This window comes from Triplophysa dalaica, chromosome 3 (assembly GCF_015846415.1).
Source record: "Triplophysa dalaica isolate WHDGS20190420 chromosome 3, ASM1584641v1, whole genome shotgun sequence".
NCBI lineage: Eukaryota > Metazoa > Chordata > Actinopteri > Cypriniformes > Nemacheilidae > Triplophysa > Triplophysa dalaica.
The window spans coordinates 21,479,486-21,497,881 of NC_079544.1; the positions used below are offsets into that span (position 1 = coordinate 21,479,486).

General features: G+C 37.7%; 3 protein-coding genes and 1 long non-coding RNA gene across 8 annotated transcripts in view; 2 read left to right on the plus strand and 2 right to left on the minus strand.

Moving 5' to 3' along the window:
* The window catches only part of mbnl1 (muscleblind-like splicing regulator 1), a 66,818-nt gene extending 63,245 nt beyond the window's left edge, over positions 1 to 3,573 (plus strand). For 3 of the 5 annotated variants that reach the window (XM_056743460.1, XM_056743463.1, XM_056743472.1), the window contains one exon: positions 2,138 to 2,272. The gene's annotated coding sequence lies outside the window, so the exon portion shown is untranslated. Of the gene's footprint in view, positions 1 to 2,137; positions 2,454 to 2,586; positions 2,706 to 2,955; positions 3,099 to 3,187; positions 3,372 to 3,436 lie in introns of those variants that run through there. The other 2 variants (XR_008906214.1, XR_008906213.1) reach the window with 2 other exon arrangements.
* LOC130417726 (tripartite motif-containing protein 16-like protein) lies at positions 401 to 3,761 on the minus strand. Its single transcript, XM_056743448.1, has 6 exons — positions 3,162 to 3,761; positions 2,939 to 3,034; positions 2,521 to 2,754; positions 2,103 to 2,256; positions 1,887 to 1,946; positions 401 to 1,094 (listed from the first exon to the last, which is right to left on the minus strand). Exons 1-6 carry the CDS (start codon positions 3,750 to 3,752, stop codon positions 574 to 576), a joined length of 1,656 nt encoding a protein of 551 aa, XP_056599426.1. The 5' UTR covers positions 3,753 to 3,761; the 3' UTR covers positions 401 to 573.
* On the minus strand, positions 3,561 to 17,846 carry LOC130417723 (tripartite motif-containing protein 16-like). The gene is made up of 7 exons (XM_056743446.1): positions 12,259 to 17,846; positions 12,029 to 12,124; positions 11,605 to 11,838; positions 10,885 to 11,038; positions 10,730 to 10,789; positions 9,412 to 9,944; positions 3,561 to 3,631 (listed from the first exon to the last, which is right to left on the minus strand). Exons 1-6 carry the CDS (start codon positions 12,847 to 12,849, stop codon positions 9,415 to 9,417), a joined length of 1,665 nt encoding a protein of 554 aa, XP_056599424.1. The 5' UTR covers positions 12,850 to 17,846; the 3' UTR covers positions 3,561 to 3,631; positions 9,412 to 9,414.
* On the plus strand, positions 3,964 to 7,181 carry LOC130417731 (uncharacterized). Its single transcript, XR_008906216.1, has 3 exons — positions 3,964 to 4,098; positions 4,795 to 5,750; positions 6,570 to 7,181. It is a non-coding gene; the product is annotated as an uncharacterized LOC130417731 (long non-coding RNA).
* Positions 17,847 to 18,396: the final 550 nt, after the last annotated feature.

Genomic DNA, 18,396 nt, shown 5'->3' on the forward strand with positions numbered 1-18,396 from the left:
CAAATTCCCTCATTCATATTTTAAGTCGACATATAGAACATTTTTAATTACTAATGTGTAATTTTCTATCAGTAATACTAATACTTTTGCTGTATGAGATTATCAAAACTCATGCGTATGCAACAATAACTTCTGTAAACAAAGGGTAAATACGTATATTAATCTGCATATTGAATTTTAGAAGCTGGTTTCATTCTGACCAATTTTAAATTGAACTGATAAATAACATAAATGTTTTTGCTTGTAACCAAGCCTCAAGATAATCCAGGTAAATATAAAGCACACTTTGTTGACATGTTTTGAGAAAGACATCTGGTCCAGTATATTACATCTGTGCTATAGTGGGCAAGAAAAAGTAAAAAATAGTCTGAAGTGAACACAGAATAGTAAAGAAAATATCTGTAGGTTTAATTGTACTTTATTTTTCCTTAAAATATTATAACATGAAACAATATTGATGAAACATGAAACTTTTATTCTTTAACATTTAACATGATACATGATTAACATTGACTATATTAATATTTTAGATCACAGTTGTGTATTTAAATAAAAATGTAAAGCTTTGTATTGTCAGATGAGTCTCACCATTGAGGTCACATCTAACCCAAACCCAGGATAGAGAGGTTGAGTGAATGTGGTGTGGACTCTGTGGATGAGGGTCATTGTGTCAGAGACGCTGTAGAAGGACAGAATTCCTGCACTGTGATCCACATACACTCCTATTCTACAAGAACTGGACACTACTGGGAGTTTAGTCTCCATGTCATTGTGCCAGAATGAACATTCAGTGGAAGAGCACTCCAAACACCAGGACTGATCATTATTTCCAAATCTACTCTCGTCTATTTTTCCCTTTCTGCTGATGCTCTTATATGACACTACAAATTCAGTGTTCTCTCCACTCCACTCGACCTCCCAGTAACAGCGTCCACACACACTCTCTCTACACAACACATCATAATAATCATCAAATCTGTCTGGATGATCAGGATACTGTTGCTCTGTGTCAGTGTATTTAGCTGCTCTGTTCTCCTCAGACAGACAGAGATTCTTCTGTGCTGTGTTTGGATCCAGAGAGAATTTACGGGAATCTGAGTAAAATAAAATACATCTTACTTTAAAGTTTGCAAGTATGTGTATGTTCATGTTTATTCATGTCAAGTGTGAGTTTGTGTATTTGGGGGAAGGGCGGACACACTGTAGACCTATAGTACCAATACTTGAGTATTTCATATTTCATATTTTCAAAGTTATTTCATATGATCAACATGAGATCATTTATTAATTTAAAGTAATTTAATAATTCATTCAACTAACATTTACCAAATCTGACTTTAAAAATATGTTTTGCTGTTCTGTGTGATTTCTAAAGACAAAGTTAAAAACAAAATAAATGTGTGAAAAAAATAACAATAAATTTAGCAAGACAAAATAATTGACATAAAAATTGATTATTTAATAATTGTTATAGTTTAAAAGCAAAAATGATATTTAAAACCAACCTCCATTTTATTTATACCAAACTTTCTCAAACCTTTACTAGTAGCATGTTATGGTTTTGTTTGCTGAAACATTTTAAGCATCTTTAAAATATTTATTTAGAAATAAAATGTTTTATTCCATGTTTCACAGACATGGTTTAAGACTATTTTAGTCCCAGACTAAAATGCAAATTTGAGCTGTCTTAAAAGGAAATAGTTTGAAAAGACATGTTAATATATGTCAGTGCCATGGATTGGTCTCAAGATGCCCAGCAGTAATGTTTTTACTAAAAAAAAAATACAAATCTAAAGACTAAAGTCCTGGCTTAAAAGAAGCCCTGTCTGTGAAACCAGACATTATGTTTTATATTATGTTGATATGTAATTGAATAAGTGTCTTACATTGTATGAACTCCATCCTGGTACTTGGTTCATTGGTAGGAATAATGACAATGTATGAAACTAGAGAAATAAAGTGACATCAAATTATAGTCCTCATGTAAAAACGATAAATAAATTTGATTCTTATTTATACTCATTTATAATGCTGTGCATTACCTGTTTTAAATTCTGTATTAGTAGTATTAGTCTGTATTTATAGTTTTAGTTGTTCTTTACCTTTGCCAGATATCTTTTCAATCTCTTCTTTACAGAAATCCTCCACCTTCTCTTTTAGTATGGAGACAGATTTCCCCACATCATCAAACAAGAGAAGAGAACTGACAGTGATGTTGTCTGTAGATCCAGACGATGCTGAGAGAGACTGGAAACTCTACATTCAGAATAAAGTAGAAAGGGATGGACATTGACTGGTTTACAGGGCAGAACTTTGACTCCCTGTCAGATTATGACTCTTCTATTGAGGCTGATAGTTCATTATCTAATCTTGTAACATACTGAGGAATGAAGGGAATAATAATCCGAAAGGCTGTTCTTTTTCAGCACATAATACAATACAAATACAAAAAAGTAAACAAATAAATTAAGTTCATATTTACACTTTTCATTGATAAAATACACTACAGAGTTGTGTTACCTGCAGGAAACTGATGTGATGTTCTGTGTGTGAAAGCTGCTCCATCTCATCATGTCTCCTCCTCAGATCTTCAATCTCCTGCTCCAGTTCCTTCAAGAGTCCTTCAGCTCGACTCACTGCAGTCTTTTCCTGATCTCTGATCAGCTGTATCACCTCAGAGCTTCTACTCTTAATGGAGCGAATCAGTTCAGTAAAGATCCTCTCAGTGTCCTCCACTGCTGTCTGTGCAGAGCGCTGTTAACACACACACACACACACGCACATGCACATGCACACACACACACACACACACACACACACACACACGCACACAGAACACACAACGCACAAGCACCACACACACAAACAAGAATCAGACTGAGCCCCTGTCTGTGTCTGAAACAGCAGCTTTTATGTTTCTCTATTACTCAAAACTCACCTTGTGTGTCTTCACAGCCTCTCTGAGATCCTGAAGCTTCTTCTCTTTCTCCTCGATCCTCTGCTGGTGTTTTCTCTGGTTGTCCTTCAATAGTCTCTGTTGAACAGATAAATAACTGATAATTCTACTCTTCGGGTTATAATATGAATACTCTACATAAGTATTATACTATTTTATTTATCAATACAGTCTTAAATTGTCTGTTTTGTATTTCTTTGTTCACCTGTTTCTCTGTTCTCTCTGCTGCAGCTGATACAGTGTTGTGGCTTTTATGCTCATCCATCGTACACAGATAACAAATACATGTCTGGTCGGTACGACAGAAAATCTCGAGCAATCTGTCATGCTGCGAGCAGATCATCTCCTGAAGTCTTCCAGTGGCTTCAGTTACTTTGTGTCTCTTTCCTGATTGAAGTTCTTCATGTCGCTCAAAGTGAGTTTGACAGTAAGAGTTCAGACACACCAGACATGACTTGACAGCTTTGTGTTTTCTCCCAGTACAGACGTCACACTCCACATCTTCAGGTCCAGCATAACTGGGAGCAGCTCCATCAGAATGAAGTTTTGTTCTCTTCAGTTTCTCCACCATCTCAGCAAGAATCACATTCTTTCCTAAAGCAGGTCTTGGAGTGAAGGTCTGTCTGCACTGAGGGCAGCTATAAACTCTCTTCTGATCCTCCTGATTCCAGCAGTCTGTAATACAGCTCATACAGTAACTGTGTCCACAGTTAATAGTCACTGGATCCTTCAGTAGATCCAGACAGATTGAACAGCTGAACTGATCCTGAAACACTGAAATACTGGCTTCTGCCATTTCACTGAACACACAAATGCAAAGAAAAACACTCTAGTTTCTGTTTCCAATTTGAGACGTTTCCTGGTTCTGTATTTGAGAAACGTCACGTGTGCAAAACGCTTTTAGTGCCCATTCACACACTGAATGTCCACTAGGTGTCAGTATTATAAAGAGAAGATTTACTTTTACTTGTATTGTTATACGTCTTTGTTGTTTCTTTTAGATTAAAAACAAAATGAATGTAAATGTCAAATCCTCCAGTGAGGTCAGTGTTTTACTCATTCGAGGCTGCTGCACAAGAACTATGAAACCAAAGCATCACTTTCCCTCACTAAACACAACGCCTGAAAACTGCTCATCACAGGTGATCCTACCTGCTGAAAGCACCTGCTTGGATGCTTAACGCCCTCCATCAAATCATTTTCAACTGACATTTTCCTTATTATTTCTGCTCATGTGTATTTCAAATATAACTTTTCATAAGTAAAGATAATAAGAGCCATGATTTATATTTGAGATCTTGTTCATTTGTGTGAACATCATGAAATCTTTAAATTGACTGAATGTATAAGTTTCTATAATTTTTCGCCTTAGGAATGCAAAAAATATCGAAACACTGCAAGAATGCGACTCTACACACTTCACTGTTTGAAAATGATTAATTGGTTCAAAAGAGAAATGGGTTTATTAACATAATTGATTTATAATGTTTTATTACACATTGCTCTGGAATTCTTGATTCTGATTGACCCGTTACAACATCAAAGGTATAATATTCTCAGCTAACAACCACCTAAAATTAATTTTAAAAAGCCACATTGTCTAAGTCAAAGAGTGATGCCATTGAGCACTGGACGCTCGACCTGATGGCCTTAATAAGTTACCAGATCTACCAGATCCAGATCTCACCAGCAGACAACTGGAGTTCCTCCAGGATCAGTTTCTTGCTCCTCTCCTCTTTTCTATATATACCACCTCACTGGGTCCAATTATTAAGGCACATGGGTTCTCATAACGTTTTTTTTATACAGATGATATGCAGCTTTTTTTCTCTTTTCAGTCAGATGACCCCACCATCTCTGCCTACCTTCTGGACATCTCTTCTTGGATGAAAGAGATTCACCTACAACTCAACCTCTCCCAGACAGAACTTTTTGTTATACCGGCCGAAACATCACTCGAACACAATCTTACTATTCAGCTCGGATCCTCAACTATAACACCCACCTAGTCTGCGAGGAACCTGGGGGTGATGTTTGACAACCAGCTGAAATTCACATCGCAGCATCCACTCGATCTTGTAGATATGTGCTCTTAAACATCAGGAAAATCAAGTAGTTCCTGTCGGAGTATATCTCTCTGCTACTAGTCCAAGCTCTGGTCATATCAAGACTGGACATCTGCAATTCTCTTATTCTCAATTCTCTACTGGACGGCCTTCCTACAGTCAAGCCCTTACAAACGATCCAGAATGCAGCTGCACGTCTAGTTTTCAATCAGCCTAAAATAAACCGATGTAACACCCCTCCTGATTCCACTTCACTGGCTTCCAGTTGCCGCCCGCATCAAGTTTAAATCTCTGACACTTGCCTTAGAATGATAATGGAAAATTCTCCCATTTACCTTAAATCACTGCTCCAGGTCTACAAAACCCCCATCTTCTGTGGTCCGAAAATGAGTGACACATGGCTGTCACATCACAGCGAGGCAACAAGTCGCTTGCAAAAACCTTAACTTATTCGGTTCCCCTGCGGTGGAATGAACTGCCAGCCTCAACTCAAACTGCAGGATCCTTCACAACTTTCTTTCAATTCAGTGACAGATTTCCCCACATCATCAGATTTTTCTACCTACCCAAAATGCACTGCTGCCCCCATGATTCACTTCTGCTTGCTGTTTCTGTTAATGCGCTTGAACCCCATTGGCCCATTGCCGTCATGTGCTCGCTGCCTGCTAATTAAGACTCAGTCGCCTGTCAAATCACTGAAGCGACCCCTCGAAGCCACCTTTGACCTGGTACTATGATCTTTCACCTTTTTGCTTGGCATGTTGCTTTGTTGTAGTGTCTTAACAGCAAGATAATTTGCAAGCATAGTCCTTTTGTTATCTGTTTATTTAAGTGCTTTATGTGTTGATGTTGTTAGTGTTTTCCTGATGCTGTGTTACCATGTTGTATGATCGGCTGACTGTGGCGACCATAGAAGCGAAAATAAAAGTATATGAGCTCGCCACAATCAGATCATCATGCACATCTTAATCCCGGCGTAAAGACAGGACTTAACTTTTTAGTGACATGGCTTCGGTGTGTCTGTTCAGCATTTGTGTTCAATGTTTTATTAGGGTGCATGTTTAGTAGCTCTGTAGTGCATGTCTCTATGGGGGGGGGGGGGGGTAATGCAAAAGCACACTAGAGCTCAACCACCAAAACAACAGAAAGTACTAGTGTCTTCTCACACTTATCATGGAGTGAGCAGTGCAGTTTATTATTTTGATTTTCGCTTTTCTTTTTGGTCACGAAACACTGTAGTTGTGCAACGCTTGCTTCATTCGCATCGAGTTAGCATTATGGATGTCGTACTGTAACGTAATGAATCCTCTTCTGTTATACACGACTAATGCTATTTTAAGTATAGCGAGGAAACTGGCTTCTGCTTGTGGCGTAGACGTGTGTTAGCTGCCGCTTGCTTGCTTGTTTGTCAGAATCAAGCCCTGCCATGTTTTGCCCTCTGATGATAATTCTGTCTTTTTCTTGTTCTGTTCCCGTTGTACTCTCTTCCACACATCCCACCCTGTTTCCCCCTCTCCCCCCTTCCTCCTGTTGTTATATCGGAGCAGGGAATTCCTCATAGCCTCATGCAGCCTTTACCAAAGCGACCTACGCTTGAGAAAGCCAACGGCGCCGCAAGCATGTTCAGTGCTGGCATGCTCCAGTACCAACAGGCTCTGACATCTGAGGCTGCTGCACAAGAGCTATGAAACCAAAGCATCACTTTCCCTCACTAAACACAACGCCTGAAAACTGCTCATCACAGGTGATCCTACCTGCTGAAAGCACCTGCTTGGATGCTTAACGCCCTCCATCAAGTCTTACACCTGCCCTTTGCTTATAGTTGCTGTAAGATATTGTGCTGCATTCTAAAAGACTTGTTTTATGCACATTTATTATTGTTAGAATTGACTCTTACTGTTATGATTAAAAACCTTAATAAACAAAAATGGATTTCCTCGAGAGGTGTCACTGTGTGAAATGTTTCCAGTTATTTTCCCTGCTAGTCGATATGTTTATTAAAAGTATGATCTTTCAAAGGTTAAGATAATAAAAGCCAAATTCCCTCATTCATATTTTAAGTCGGCATATAGAAAAAAATTTATTGACTAAATGTGTAATTTTCTATCAATAATACTAATACTTTTGGGGTATGGGATGATCAAAACCCATTTGTATGCAAAAATGACTTCTTTAAACAAAGGGTAAATTAATTTATTAATCTGCATATTTACTTTTAAGTTGCTTTCATTCTGAACAATTTTAAATTGAACTGATAAATAAAATGTTTTTGCTTGTAACAAAGCCTCAAGATAACCCAGGTAAATATAAAGCACACTTTGATGAAATGTTTTGAGATAGACATCTGTCATGTTGAGTGCAGATCATCTCCTGAAGTCTTCCAGTGGCTTCAGTTACTTTGTGTCTCTTTCCTGATTGAAGTTCTTCATGTCGCTCAAAGTGTGTTTGACAGTAAGAGTTCAGACACACCAGACATGACTTGACAGCTTTGTGTTTTCTCCCAGTACAGACGTGACACTTCACATCTTCAGGTCCAGCATAACTGGGAGCAGCTCCATCAGTTACTGAGCGGTTTTAAGCTAAGACTCCTACGTAGAAGTTTTTAAGCTAAATCAAGACCTTTCTTACAGGATTCTTAGAAGCTTTAAGAATACAGGCCCAGGACACTAACGGGACTTCAGTCTTTTTTAACATTCGCTGGGAGAGCAGTCCAACTCCAGGACTGATCATTACATCCAATTGTTTGATCATTGTGCTAGCAATGCAAATGTCGTGGGTTTGGTAATTAATAGATTACATTTTACTTTAAAAAATGCTACTTTACAGCATTTTTTTGCAAAATTGTTACAACATCATCTTGCCTTTTGAATAATTTACATGATTTTATTGGCAACTTTGTTGCCAGCTAAATACTGTAAATTCTCTGAATTACTAAATAATACTGTAACATGTGATACAGTTTTGTTTCGATATTATTGTAAAAAAACACTAAGGCACTGTAATTCACCATCAACAATTACCTGTAAATTGCTTTACACTAAAATACTGCAAACCATTATACAGCAATTAACAACAATTTTACAAGACTTTATTGGCCACTTCATTGCAGGCTAATTCCTGTAAATTCTACAGTAATTTTTTTACAGTGTGATAAAATTATATTCTGTTATTATCTGTATATACAGTTGTGAAACTGAAAGCATCTACTTGAATTCTTAACCGACACCCTTTGCTTATAGTTGCTGTAAGACATTGCCCTGCTGTAACCACTCTGGGCAGATACAATGCAGAAGACACGTATACATGCCACCCCCCCCCCCCTGGGTTACAGATTCAACCATTCATCCCCCCTCCCCGGTCGTCAGACCGATCATAAACAAAAGTCACATTATTCTTAATTTCGATTTAAGTGTATATTTCAGGATCAAATTTATCAAGTGCTGTTTATAGGCCTAACTATGGCAGTATCAATTTATTTTAATTAGATTTTATACATTTTCCTGTTTGCATGATTGGGTTTTAAGGAATTGATTTTAATTATTCTGACCAATAGTTACCAAACCAACTGTTTGATAAATTAATGATATTTTGTGTACTAAAATTACAGCCAGTTAAGACAAAACATACTTCATGCTGTCACGGGTTGGTTTTGAGTTGTTTACGTAACGGCAGGTTTAATATGTATCTGCTTTCTTATGGCTTTATGTAATTAAACTGTACATGGGTTCAACTTTTAACTTTCCTACAGTGAACTTTGTTACCATGTATCCCATTTTATGACACAATTTACTTGTTGAAAGACCTACGCTACTCCAAGAAGAAAATATTTGTATTTGTAGAACAGAACCTCTTAATGTTAAAATGGCACGTGAGCACACTGGGTATGTCACTCATCACAGAGCGGCCCCTGTCATCCACTCATCAGGGGTCTCAGATCAGGCTTTTTTGCAAGTCAATGCACTATAAAGTACACTTTCTACATCTACTCCGAGACTACATCATTATACTACATCTGATGTGAAAAAGAAAAGGGTTTATTAACATCACTGCTCCATAATGTAACAGAAGATTAGATTTAACTAAATGGTGGAAATGAAAGAAAATGTTGCTTTGGAAAAGTCACTTGGAATAAGAGATCTTAAATCTCAGCTTGATGGCCTGAACCTCAACTGCCTGTAAATGTGACTGATATAAATATTCCCCAAATGCATTTACTTCAATTCAAAGCAGACTGAAATCCACTTAACAAACTTAAATTATAGTCAAAGGATGTGTGTAAAGAATAGAATAACATATTGATTTTAATTGATGGATTTTAATTGATTTATTTACTTTTTGAATTTGTCAAGCTATAAAGATACTTGTATATATCAATCAATTTATGTGTACCTTTTATATTGTTGGATGGCACAGTTTTACTGTAGAACTTGTACCTAACCCAAATCCAGGATAGAGAGGTTGAGTGAATGTGGTTTGGACTCTGTGGATGAGGGTCATTGTGTCAGAGACGCTGTAGAAGGACAGAATTCCTGCACTGTGATCCACATACACTCCTATTCTACAAGAACTGGACACTACTGGGAGTTCAGTCTCTGTGTTATTATGCCAGAATGAACATTTGGTGGGAGAGCACTCCAAATTCCAGGACTCATCATTATATCCATATGCAGACTTTACTGTATTTCCATTCCTGCTTATTCTCTTATATGACACTGATATATACACCCATCCACTCCACTCGACCTCCCAGTAACAGCGTCCACACACACTCTCTGTACATAACATCTGAGGTCTTTGATCAAATCTGTCTGGATGATCAGAATACTGCTGGACTCTGTCAGTGTAAGTAGCCGCTCTGTTCTCCTCAGACAGACAGATGTTTTTATTTACAGTGTTTGGATCCATAGAGAACTGATGGGAATCTGAGGAAGATTAAATGTATAGTACGATTTTAATTTAAAGTAGCATATTATCATGTTAATATGAGGATTTGTTAGTTTGGGGGAAATTGCAGTCCACTGTACAGTACAGTCTCTGTAAATATTTATATCAAATATGTCATAGCCAAACGTGATGGCTTTGGAAAATTAACTTCTTCACTTCTAATTCAAATATCCTTCTGAGACCCAGAATACAATGATTTGACATTTAGATTTTTGACATAAATTACGGATTGTAGAAACATGTTACAGAAAATTATAATAATGATTTTAAATCCATTTTTTTCATAGTAATTTAGTGGACATCTTATCTTGCATAATCACAAAATGTTATGATATCATATACAGGTATAAAAAGCAAGGAATTAGTAAATCCCAATGTCCAAACTCAAATTCAGCTTTTGGAAAAAATTAAAGGAGGTTACACACAACACATATAAATCTCAAAGAGTCGATGCCCAGGAGAAAGGCTAAAGATATATTTAATAAAAGATAAGTTTGCCTTATTTCCTCTGAGCATTTTGCTGATCTTTTGTATATTCTATCAAAATCTATATTTCCTGATGTCCTGTAGCCAATGAATTGTGTTCAATAAAGATATATTAAATGACAGACATGATATTTAAGACCAAACCTTCTTAAACCACTGCTCACAGCATGTTAAGGTTTTGTTTGCTCTCAAACAATAGTGACAATTTCAAATAATAAAGATTTTGTGTTAGAATCTAACTTTTATCAGATGATGTTTTTATAATGATGTGTTTTACCTTGTTGGAACTCCACTCTTGTCTTGGGTTCATTGGTGGGAATAATTTCAATGTATGTAACTAAATAAATAAATTGACATAATTAGTATATATTAGGCTATATGTTTCTGTATAGCTCAGAATAAATCAAGGTTGAAGTCAGAGATGTTCTTTACCTTTGCAATATATCTTTCCAATCTCTTCTTTACAGAAATCCTCCACCTTTGCTTTCAGTTGAGTAACAGATTTTCCCACAACATCAAACAAGACAAGAGAACTGACAGAGATGTTGTCTATAGATCCAGGAGATTCAGAGAGAGACTGAAAACTCTACATGAACACACAAAAAAAGAATCTATCATGTGCTTATTTTAGCAAGTCTGCATTTAAGTCCCGCGTATTACATTACTTGAATGTGTTTTTTCAAAAATAAATATCTTCCCCTCACATCAGAACTGTTAGGAACTGACTGGCATTTGGAAGAAAAAAAAAACATACATACATTATTATTTGTATTATCAACATACATATTATTTACTTAGATTTGTAAAAAATCCTCTAATATCACAGGCTTTGGTTGGTTTACAGCTCACAGGCTGAGGAGAACTGAGAAAACATCAGGACTGAGAAGCAGCTGATCTTCACTCGGATGTGAATTATTGGAAACCTATTTGATCATCTACATTTGTGAATCGTTTTAAAGAACATTATAAATGTTTGTAGCAAAAATCATAACTAAAAAATGATGTCACACCGGAATAATTTAGTAGAAACACAAAGTCAAATCAATATATATTTTTAACCTTTGTGTGACTGGCTAACACAAGGAAAATAATATATAATTTTAAATTTAAATCAAGAACTATTGTAATGTGTGCTGTGATGTACAGTATTACCTGAAGGAAACTGATGTGATCTTCTGTGTGTGAAAGCTGCTCCATCTCATCATGTCTCCTCCTCAGATCTTCAATCTCCTGCTCCAGTTCCTTCAAGAGTCCTTCAGCTCGACTCACTGCAGTCTTTTCCTGATCTCTGATCAGCTGTATCACCTCAGAGCTTCTTCTCTTAATGGAGCGGATCAGTTCAGTAAAGATCCTCTCAGTGTCCTCCACTGCTGTCTGTGCAGAGCTCTGTTACCATAAAAACACACACACGCATGCACACACACACACACACACAGACACACACACACACACACACACACACACGCACGCACAAACAAACACACAAACGCACAAGCACGCACACACACACACAAACACAGTCATAATCTGAGTGTGAAACAGCAGTATTTATGATTCTCTATTACTCAAAATTCACCTTGTGTGTCTTCACAGCCTCTCTGAGATCCTGAAGCTTCTTCTCTTTCTCCTCGATCCTCTGCTGGTGCTTTCTCTGATTGTCCTCCAATAGTTTCTGTTGAACAGATAAATAACAAATAGCATTCGATGTTGGTGTTGTTGATATCACATCAATATTCTAGATAAGTCCTATTCAATTTAATTTTCTTATTACATTCTCATATTCTCTATTTCATTTCATTTGTTCACCTGTTTCTCTGTTCTCTCTGCTGCAGCTGATACAGTGTCGTGGCTTTTATGCTCATCCATAGTACACAGATAACAAATACATGTCTGGTCAGTACGACAGAAAACCTCGAGCAATCTGTCATGTTGACAGCAGATCATCTCCTGAAGTCTTCCAGTGGCTTCAGTTACTTTGTGTCTCTTTCCTGATTGAAGTTCTTCATGTCGCTCAAAGTGAGTTTGACAGTAAGAGTTCAGACACACCAGACATGACTTGACAGCTTTGTGTTTTCTCCCAGTACAGACGTCACACTCCACATCTTCAGGTCCAGCATAACTGTGAGCAGCTCCATCAGTCTGAAGTTTTGTTGTCTTCAGTTTCTCCACCATCTCAGCAAGAATCACATTCTTTCCTAAAGCAGGTCTTGGAGTGAAGGTCTGTCTGCACTGAGGGCAGCTATAAACTCTCTTCTGATCCTCCTGATTCCAGCAGTCTGTAATACAGCTCATACAAAAACTGTGTCCACAGTTAATAGTCACTGGATCCTTCAGTAGATCCTGACAGATTGAACAGCTGAACTGATCATGAACCCATGAAATACTGGCTTCTGCCATTTCACCGACTGCACAAATACAGTGACCGATACAAAAACAGTTTTGGTTTTACTTTTCAACTTCATATTTCCTGGTTCTGTGTGTTAGAATCGTGTGCAAAACGCTTTAGTGCATGTTCATATACTAATTGTCCACCAGGTGTCAGTATCACAAAAGTTAAAAAGTAAACCTCAGATTTTTTTGTTTACTGTTTAACGTCACTTTAAATGACGTGTTAGACTTAACGTTTACTCTTTTGTTTAAAAAAAATTGATAAAAATATATTGTGTTAATGTCTGTATGAGCACTTGCCAGAAGCAACACAATAACCAGACTTGTACGTTGCAGGTGAATATAAATGGTTTTGAACGGACAGGCGGCTGCACCTTACTTCAAATATAAATACTTTTATGTGTTTTTGACAAATATGAATCAATTATTATAAAGAATTATCCTATTATAAATTGATGATTTAAGCACGATTAACACCAACCTTTTCTGAAAGTAGAAAATAAATCAGGGTGTAAAGTCTCATAATGAATGCTTAGACTCTCTCTTCCTGCTAGGTCAGTGTGACTGTGAAGAGGGACTTCTTATCATCATCTACGAAAAACATCTTCTGTTAGCACCATGGGCGTCGCTAGCACTATTTATTCCAGGTTTGGAGTGGAAATATAATAATAGGAATTCTGGACGTTTAACACTCGCTGCTTACTGCAGCCTCTCTTCTACACGCGCAGAGTCTGACAAACACACAAGCACGCACATACAAACACCAAGTGACTGATTTCAACGTATCCCTAGAACATCACCATGCAGTAAAGCTGCACGACGTAGTAAAATATAAAAGTGTGAGGGCATAGAAGACTACAGCAATGGTGTGTGCCAAGAAACAAACAAGTCTTCATTCTTTCCGGCAGAAGACGAAGAAAGGTATTAACTTTAGTGTGCGTGTACACACAGAAGAAAATGTACACCTATAACACAAGATATGGCTGTGCTGTAGCTCAGTGGTAAGAGCATTGCACCAACAACGCAAAGTTGTGGGTTCGATCCCAGGAGATTGCACATACCTATGTATAAATGTATAGGATAATGCAATGTAAGTCGCTTTGAATAAAAGCATCTGCCAAATACATAAATGTAATTGTAAATATAAAAATAGGGTCTATCACAACAAGCCCGCACAGTTTTAGTGATTCTGCTTTTGCAGCATAGTCTTAATCAAAATCAATGTAAAGATATCAAAAATGAAATTTATCAATTTGTGATGCATTCATTTTTTTACGAGGGTAATGCACAGATGTTGCCTGTCGGTCATGTGAGTCAGTGAGTGATCTGTGTGAACCTTTCTTACCTGCTCTCGAATCACGTAAATTAACAGAACACAAGGCGAAGCAATAATATCCTAATGACAGTGTAGTGATGCAATACTGCGTTGTAATTTCTTGTAAAATAAACATCATACTTGAGCAAATGCTTTCCGCCAAGCGTGCCAAATCTCGTCTTTCAGGCTTGCTTGAATGGTAAAATACACATATAATAATGTCCAAATGTCCGTCAACTTTTTTAAATACAATCAGGTATGCAGTAAATAAACATTTTTGGGGAGAAACTTTTTGGGACGTGTATCACTGGATTCTCGCTTTACCGAAGGTCTTAAAGTGCTAGCAGCTCAGTTACACCAGGAGGTTACTTAAAAAAAATAAAATACTATAAAACCTTTAATTTTTTATTTATATTAGGTTAAGCATGATCAATTATAGTTATTAAGTATTTCTATTTATATAAATCATTTTAGTATCATCAATGTAAAAAACTGCATGGTCCAAGCGAGACCCGACCCAGTCAAAGACGCGGCATGCGGTTGTAAGCCAACCAAGCTAACTTTTAGACAAAGAGCAACGACTAATTTCATAAATCGCATGAGCAGACTGAGAATTCTGTAATCATTAACCAACCATCTTGACTTTTCAAACCTGTATGACTGTATAATGTATAAACCGTATAAACACAAAAGAAGATATTTTAAAGAAAGTTAGTAACAGAAAACTGTTCGTCCACATTGACTTTTTCTTCATACAATAGAAGTCAATGGGGACCAATGTCTAATGATGACAGAAATTTCGTTTTGGGGGTGAACTACCTTTGTTCATGGCTTGACTTAATTTGACATATTACACATTTTACACATAGCGTCCTGGAACAAACTTAATTGGTAATATTTTTTCCTTTCATTTCTATCCATTTTTTGTTTTCCACAAAGTCAAGATGGATAAGGATTTGAGATGAGCCTCCGACTTGCCCCAGAGTGCTTAAACCCAGAAGAGGTGCGGCTATGTAGGCCTATATTAGCTAATACGTTTGCATGTTGAGTGACGTGTGATGTCAACCTTACATCGATCGGCGAGCGGTGTTATTTAAACCCGTGGCGGCGAATGGCGTTAATTTAGTACCAGGCGGCGCTTACATAACGCCGATTCAAAGCACGCGAATTGTGATCCTGTTGGCTTTCGATATGAAAGGACCTTCTTGGATGCTTAACGCCCTCCATCAAATCTTACACCTGCCCTTTGCGTATAGTTGCTGTAAGATATTGTGCTGCATTCTAAAAGACTTGTTTTATGCACATTTATTATTGTTAGAAATGACTCTTACTGTTATGATTAAAAACCTTAACAAAACTAAAACGGGTTTGCTGAAGAGGTGTCACTGTGTGAATTTCTTTCGTTATTTTCCTTACTAGTGGTTATGTGGGTGGCCTGGGGGTAAAAATGAAACTTTTCTGTTGAGTGGTAAAATTTATGTATGGCCCTTTAAGAGATTTCTCTCCCGTTCACGCGATGTGGTGCGGTGACTCTTTGTGCGCGTGCGTGGCTCCGCGTTCGGATAAACCTGAAACACTCTCTGTGTGTGATGCGTGTCATCGCGATCGGATGTCTATGAGGTGTGGTTTGTGCATCTGTATGGGGTGTGATATGTGCAAATTTGGCTACTCGCTAAGCAAACTGACGTGAGAACAAACGTATATACAATTTATATTGGTTATTTTTTTGTGGTAACAGGCAGAAAGTTACTTCAGACCACACAGCGCAGACATCGCGTTACTTCTCATGCGTTAGGCGAGGCCACGATAGTCGAACGATCCTTATCACACGTCATTGGTCACGGCTTTTTGAAACGTCAAAGTGCACGATGATCGACACGACTGATTGCTTAGTTTGCAATGCAGATGTATGAGGTGTGATATGTGCAAATTTGGCTACTCGCTAAGCAAACTGATGTGAGAACAAACGTGTATACGCTCGCATGCCGTCTGGCCAAAATCATTGTATTCAGGCGTTAGACGTAAGATATGAGACGTCAGACATAACGGTCACGTGTCGGTGCTGCGCTCAAAATCGTGCAGATGTCGAGGCGGAAGTAGCATTGAAAGTTTTTTTTTTAATGCGTGTGACAAACGTCTGGACAAACGTACGTGTGGATGAACGTCTGGATAAATGTACCTGTGGACAAATGTGGTAATAAAAAAAGCAGGTTGTTTTTAAATCATTTATGCAAAATGGAATACTATTTGAAAAGTTCTGTTTACATATTTTGTGGATTGTAAAACAGTGTACACACTATTTGTAGTAAGTGCATAAATACATGTATTTGTGTATATAAGTGTTCCAGGTGTTACTTGGTGAACTTTTATGAGTGTGTTTAAGGTGATCACTAATTGCTGATAATTGATAATGTTTAAACTAGTCAAAGACTGATTTTAACTTGCATGTTAAATGTACTGTTGTATGGTTTTCTTAACGCTGCCTCCCGATTGTTCTGTTTCTTCTACATGTCTCCTCAAATCATCTGATGCTGACCAGCTCATTAATGGGAATTATAATTAATAGGAACTTTAAACTGATGTGAACCCCTGTTTTATATGCCTACCGTAGCAGCACAAGAAACATATAGTCTGGAATAAACATGCAGGGCAATGTTACACTGTTTTTAACTGTGCTCTGAATGTGTAATGTCCTAAAAACAAACAAGAAACATTGTCTCTGTCTTGTCATGCAGTCCAGTGTTTCCTAACCCGGTTCCTGTAGGCACAACAAAACTCACGTTTTTGATATCTCCCTCATATGGTTGCTTTATGTCTTGAAAAGGTGACGGATTTATTAAGATGCGGTGATGAAGTGTTGGAAATGTTTTGTATTGTTTGGTGTGCCTTCAAGAACAGCTCTAAGAAATATTGACGTTGCCTTTTTATTGGTAAAATACAGAAACTGAAAATGTGTACAAATAAGGAATACAATCATGATTTAAAGCGCAAAGTGAGTTTACTGTATGTAAAATTCTTACATCAAGTAAACTACCTTTGGTCAATCAATCAATCATCATCAGTCATTGCATAGGAATGAAATACAATTTCAAGGAACACACACAGAGGTGTTAGAATACGACACAGAGGCACTACAATATGATAACCACATACACATAAGACACATAAGTTGATCGCAATCCAAGTACGAACATGAATGATGGAGTTAAGACATTAAAGTTCAGTTCGAAGTACAAAAATGATTGCCCAGTCCATAAGGATTAACATAAATTAATAGTGTTTTGATTGACCTGTATAGCCTTGCCGAGGGTAGGAGGGAAAACAGATTATGAACGGGATGAGAAGAGTCCTTATCAATGTATTTTGCTCTGGAGGTACAGAGTGTTTGCAATGTCCTTTAGTGAGGGGCACGGGCGGCCAGTGAGGTTCTGTGCAGTGTTTATGACCCTCTGTAGAGCTTTTTTGTCAGCTCCTGAGCACCCACCATACAACACCGTAGGGCAGTATGTTAAAACACAGTGTGTTGGCCTTCTGAAGGTGAAGTGTATGTGTCAAATGTTTGTGTATGATTTTGCATGAAAATTCTGCCATCATTTACTCACCTTCTTGTCATGTCAAACCTTAATGACTTTCTTCTGCAGAAACCAAAAGAGGATATTTTGAAGACAGTTGGTTACCGAACAGCACTGGACCCCATTTCAATTCAATTTTATGGACACAAAACCTATGCAATGGAATAGAGGTCAGTTTACAACATTCTTCAAAATATCTTTCTCTGGGCAAATTATCTTTCTCTGTGCTTCTCTATGTTACTAGAAGGTAAATGTCTGTTGTTTATTACCTGTAGACCCAGTGTGCGAGGACTAATAGCTTTTTTTAGACGTGTAAAATTAGTCTGATTGTGTTGTCCTGACGTAATGCATGGCTGTGTTTTATTCACAAGTTCACCTTAGCAAATATTTAAAGGGGGGGCAGCGTGGATACGCTGAGAATTTAGTATGTGTATTTGGCGTGCTGTCCGGGGAGAGGGCTCCGGGGTCGGCATTCTCTCCCGACCCCGGAGCGCTCCCCCTTTGTTCGGGGCGAGGGCTCTGGTCTCTGTTTGCCCGTGCCCCGAGCGCTTTCCCCCCCTTTTGGGTAGAAAATAGTTTTTTATGGTGAGGAGTCGGGGTGGAGGTGGGATGCTGCAAAAATCTATGAGTGAAGGAGGTAAGGCGGTTTCACGATTTATAGAGCTCGTT

Bases quoted from the DNA above. Each gene is read 5' to 3' on its own strand.
- LOC130417726 (XM_056743448.1), bottom strand. From the start codon at position 3,752: ATGGCAGAAGCCAGTATTTCAGTGTTTCAGGATCAGTTCAGCTGTTCA. The intron at 2,755-2,938 runs GTGAGTTTTGAG...GTGTGTTAACAG, and splicing joins AGGCTGTGAAGACACACAAG to CGCTCTGCACAGACAGCAGT. The intron at 2,257-2,520 runs GTAACACAACTC...TTCTGAATGTAG, and splicing joins ATCACATCAGTTTCCTGCAG to AGTTTCCAGTCTCTCTCAGC.
- LOC130417723 (XM_056743446.1), bottom strand. From the start codon at position 12,849: ATGGCAGAAGCCAGTATTTCATGGGTTCATGATCAGTTCAGCTGTTCA. The intron at 10,790-10,884 runs GTAAAGAACATC...TTATTTATTTAG, and splicing joins TGGAAAGATATATTGCAAAG to TTACATACATTGAAATTATT. The intron at 9,945-10,729 runs GTAAAACACATC...AATCTTCCTCAG, and splicing joins AAGAGTGGAGTTCCAACAAG to ATTCCCATCAGTTCTCTATG.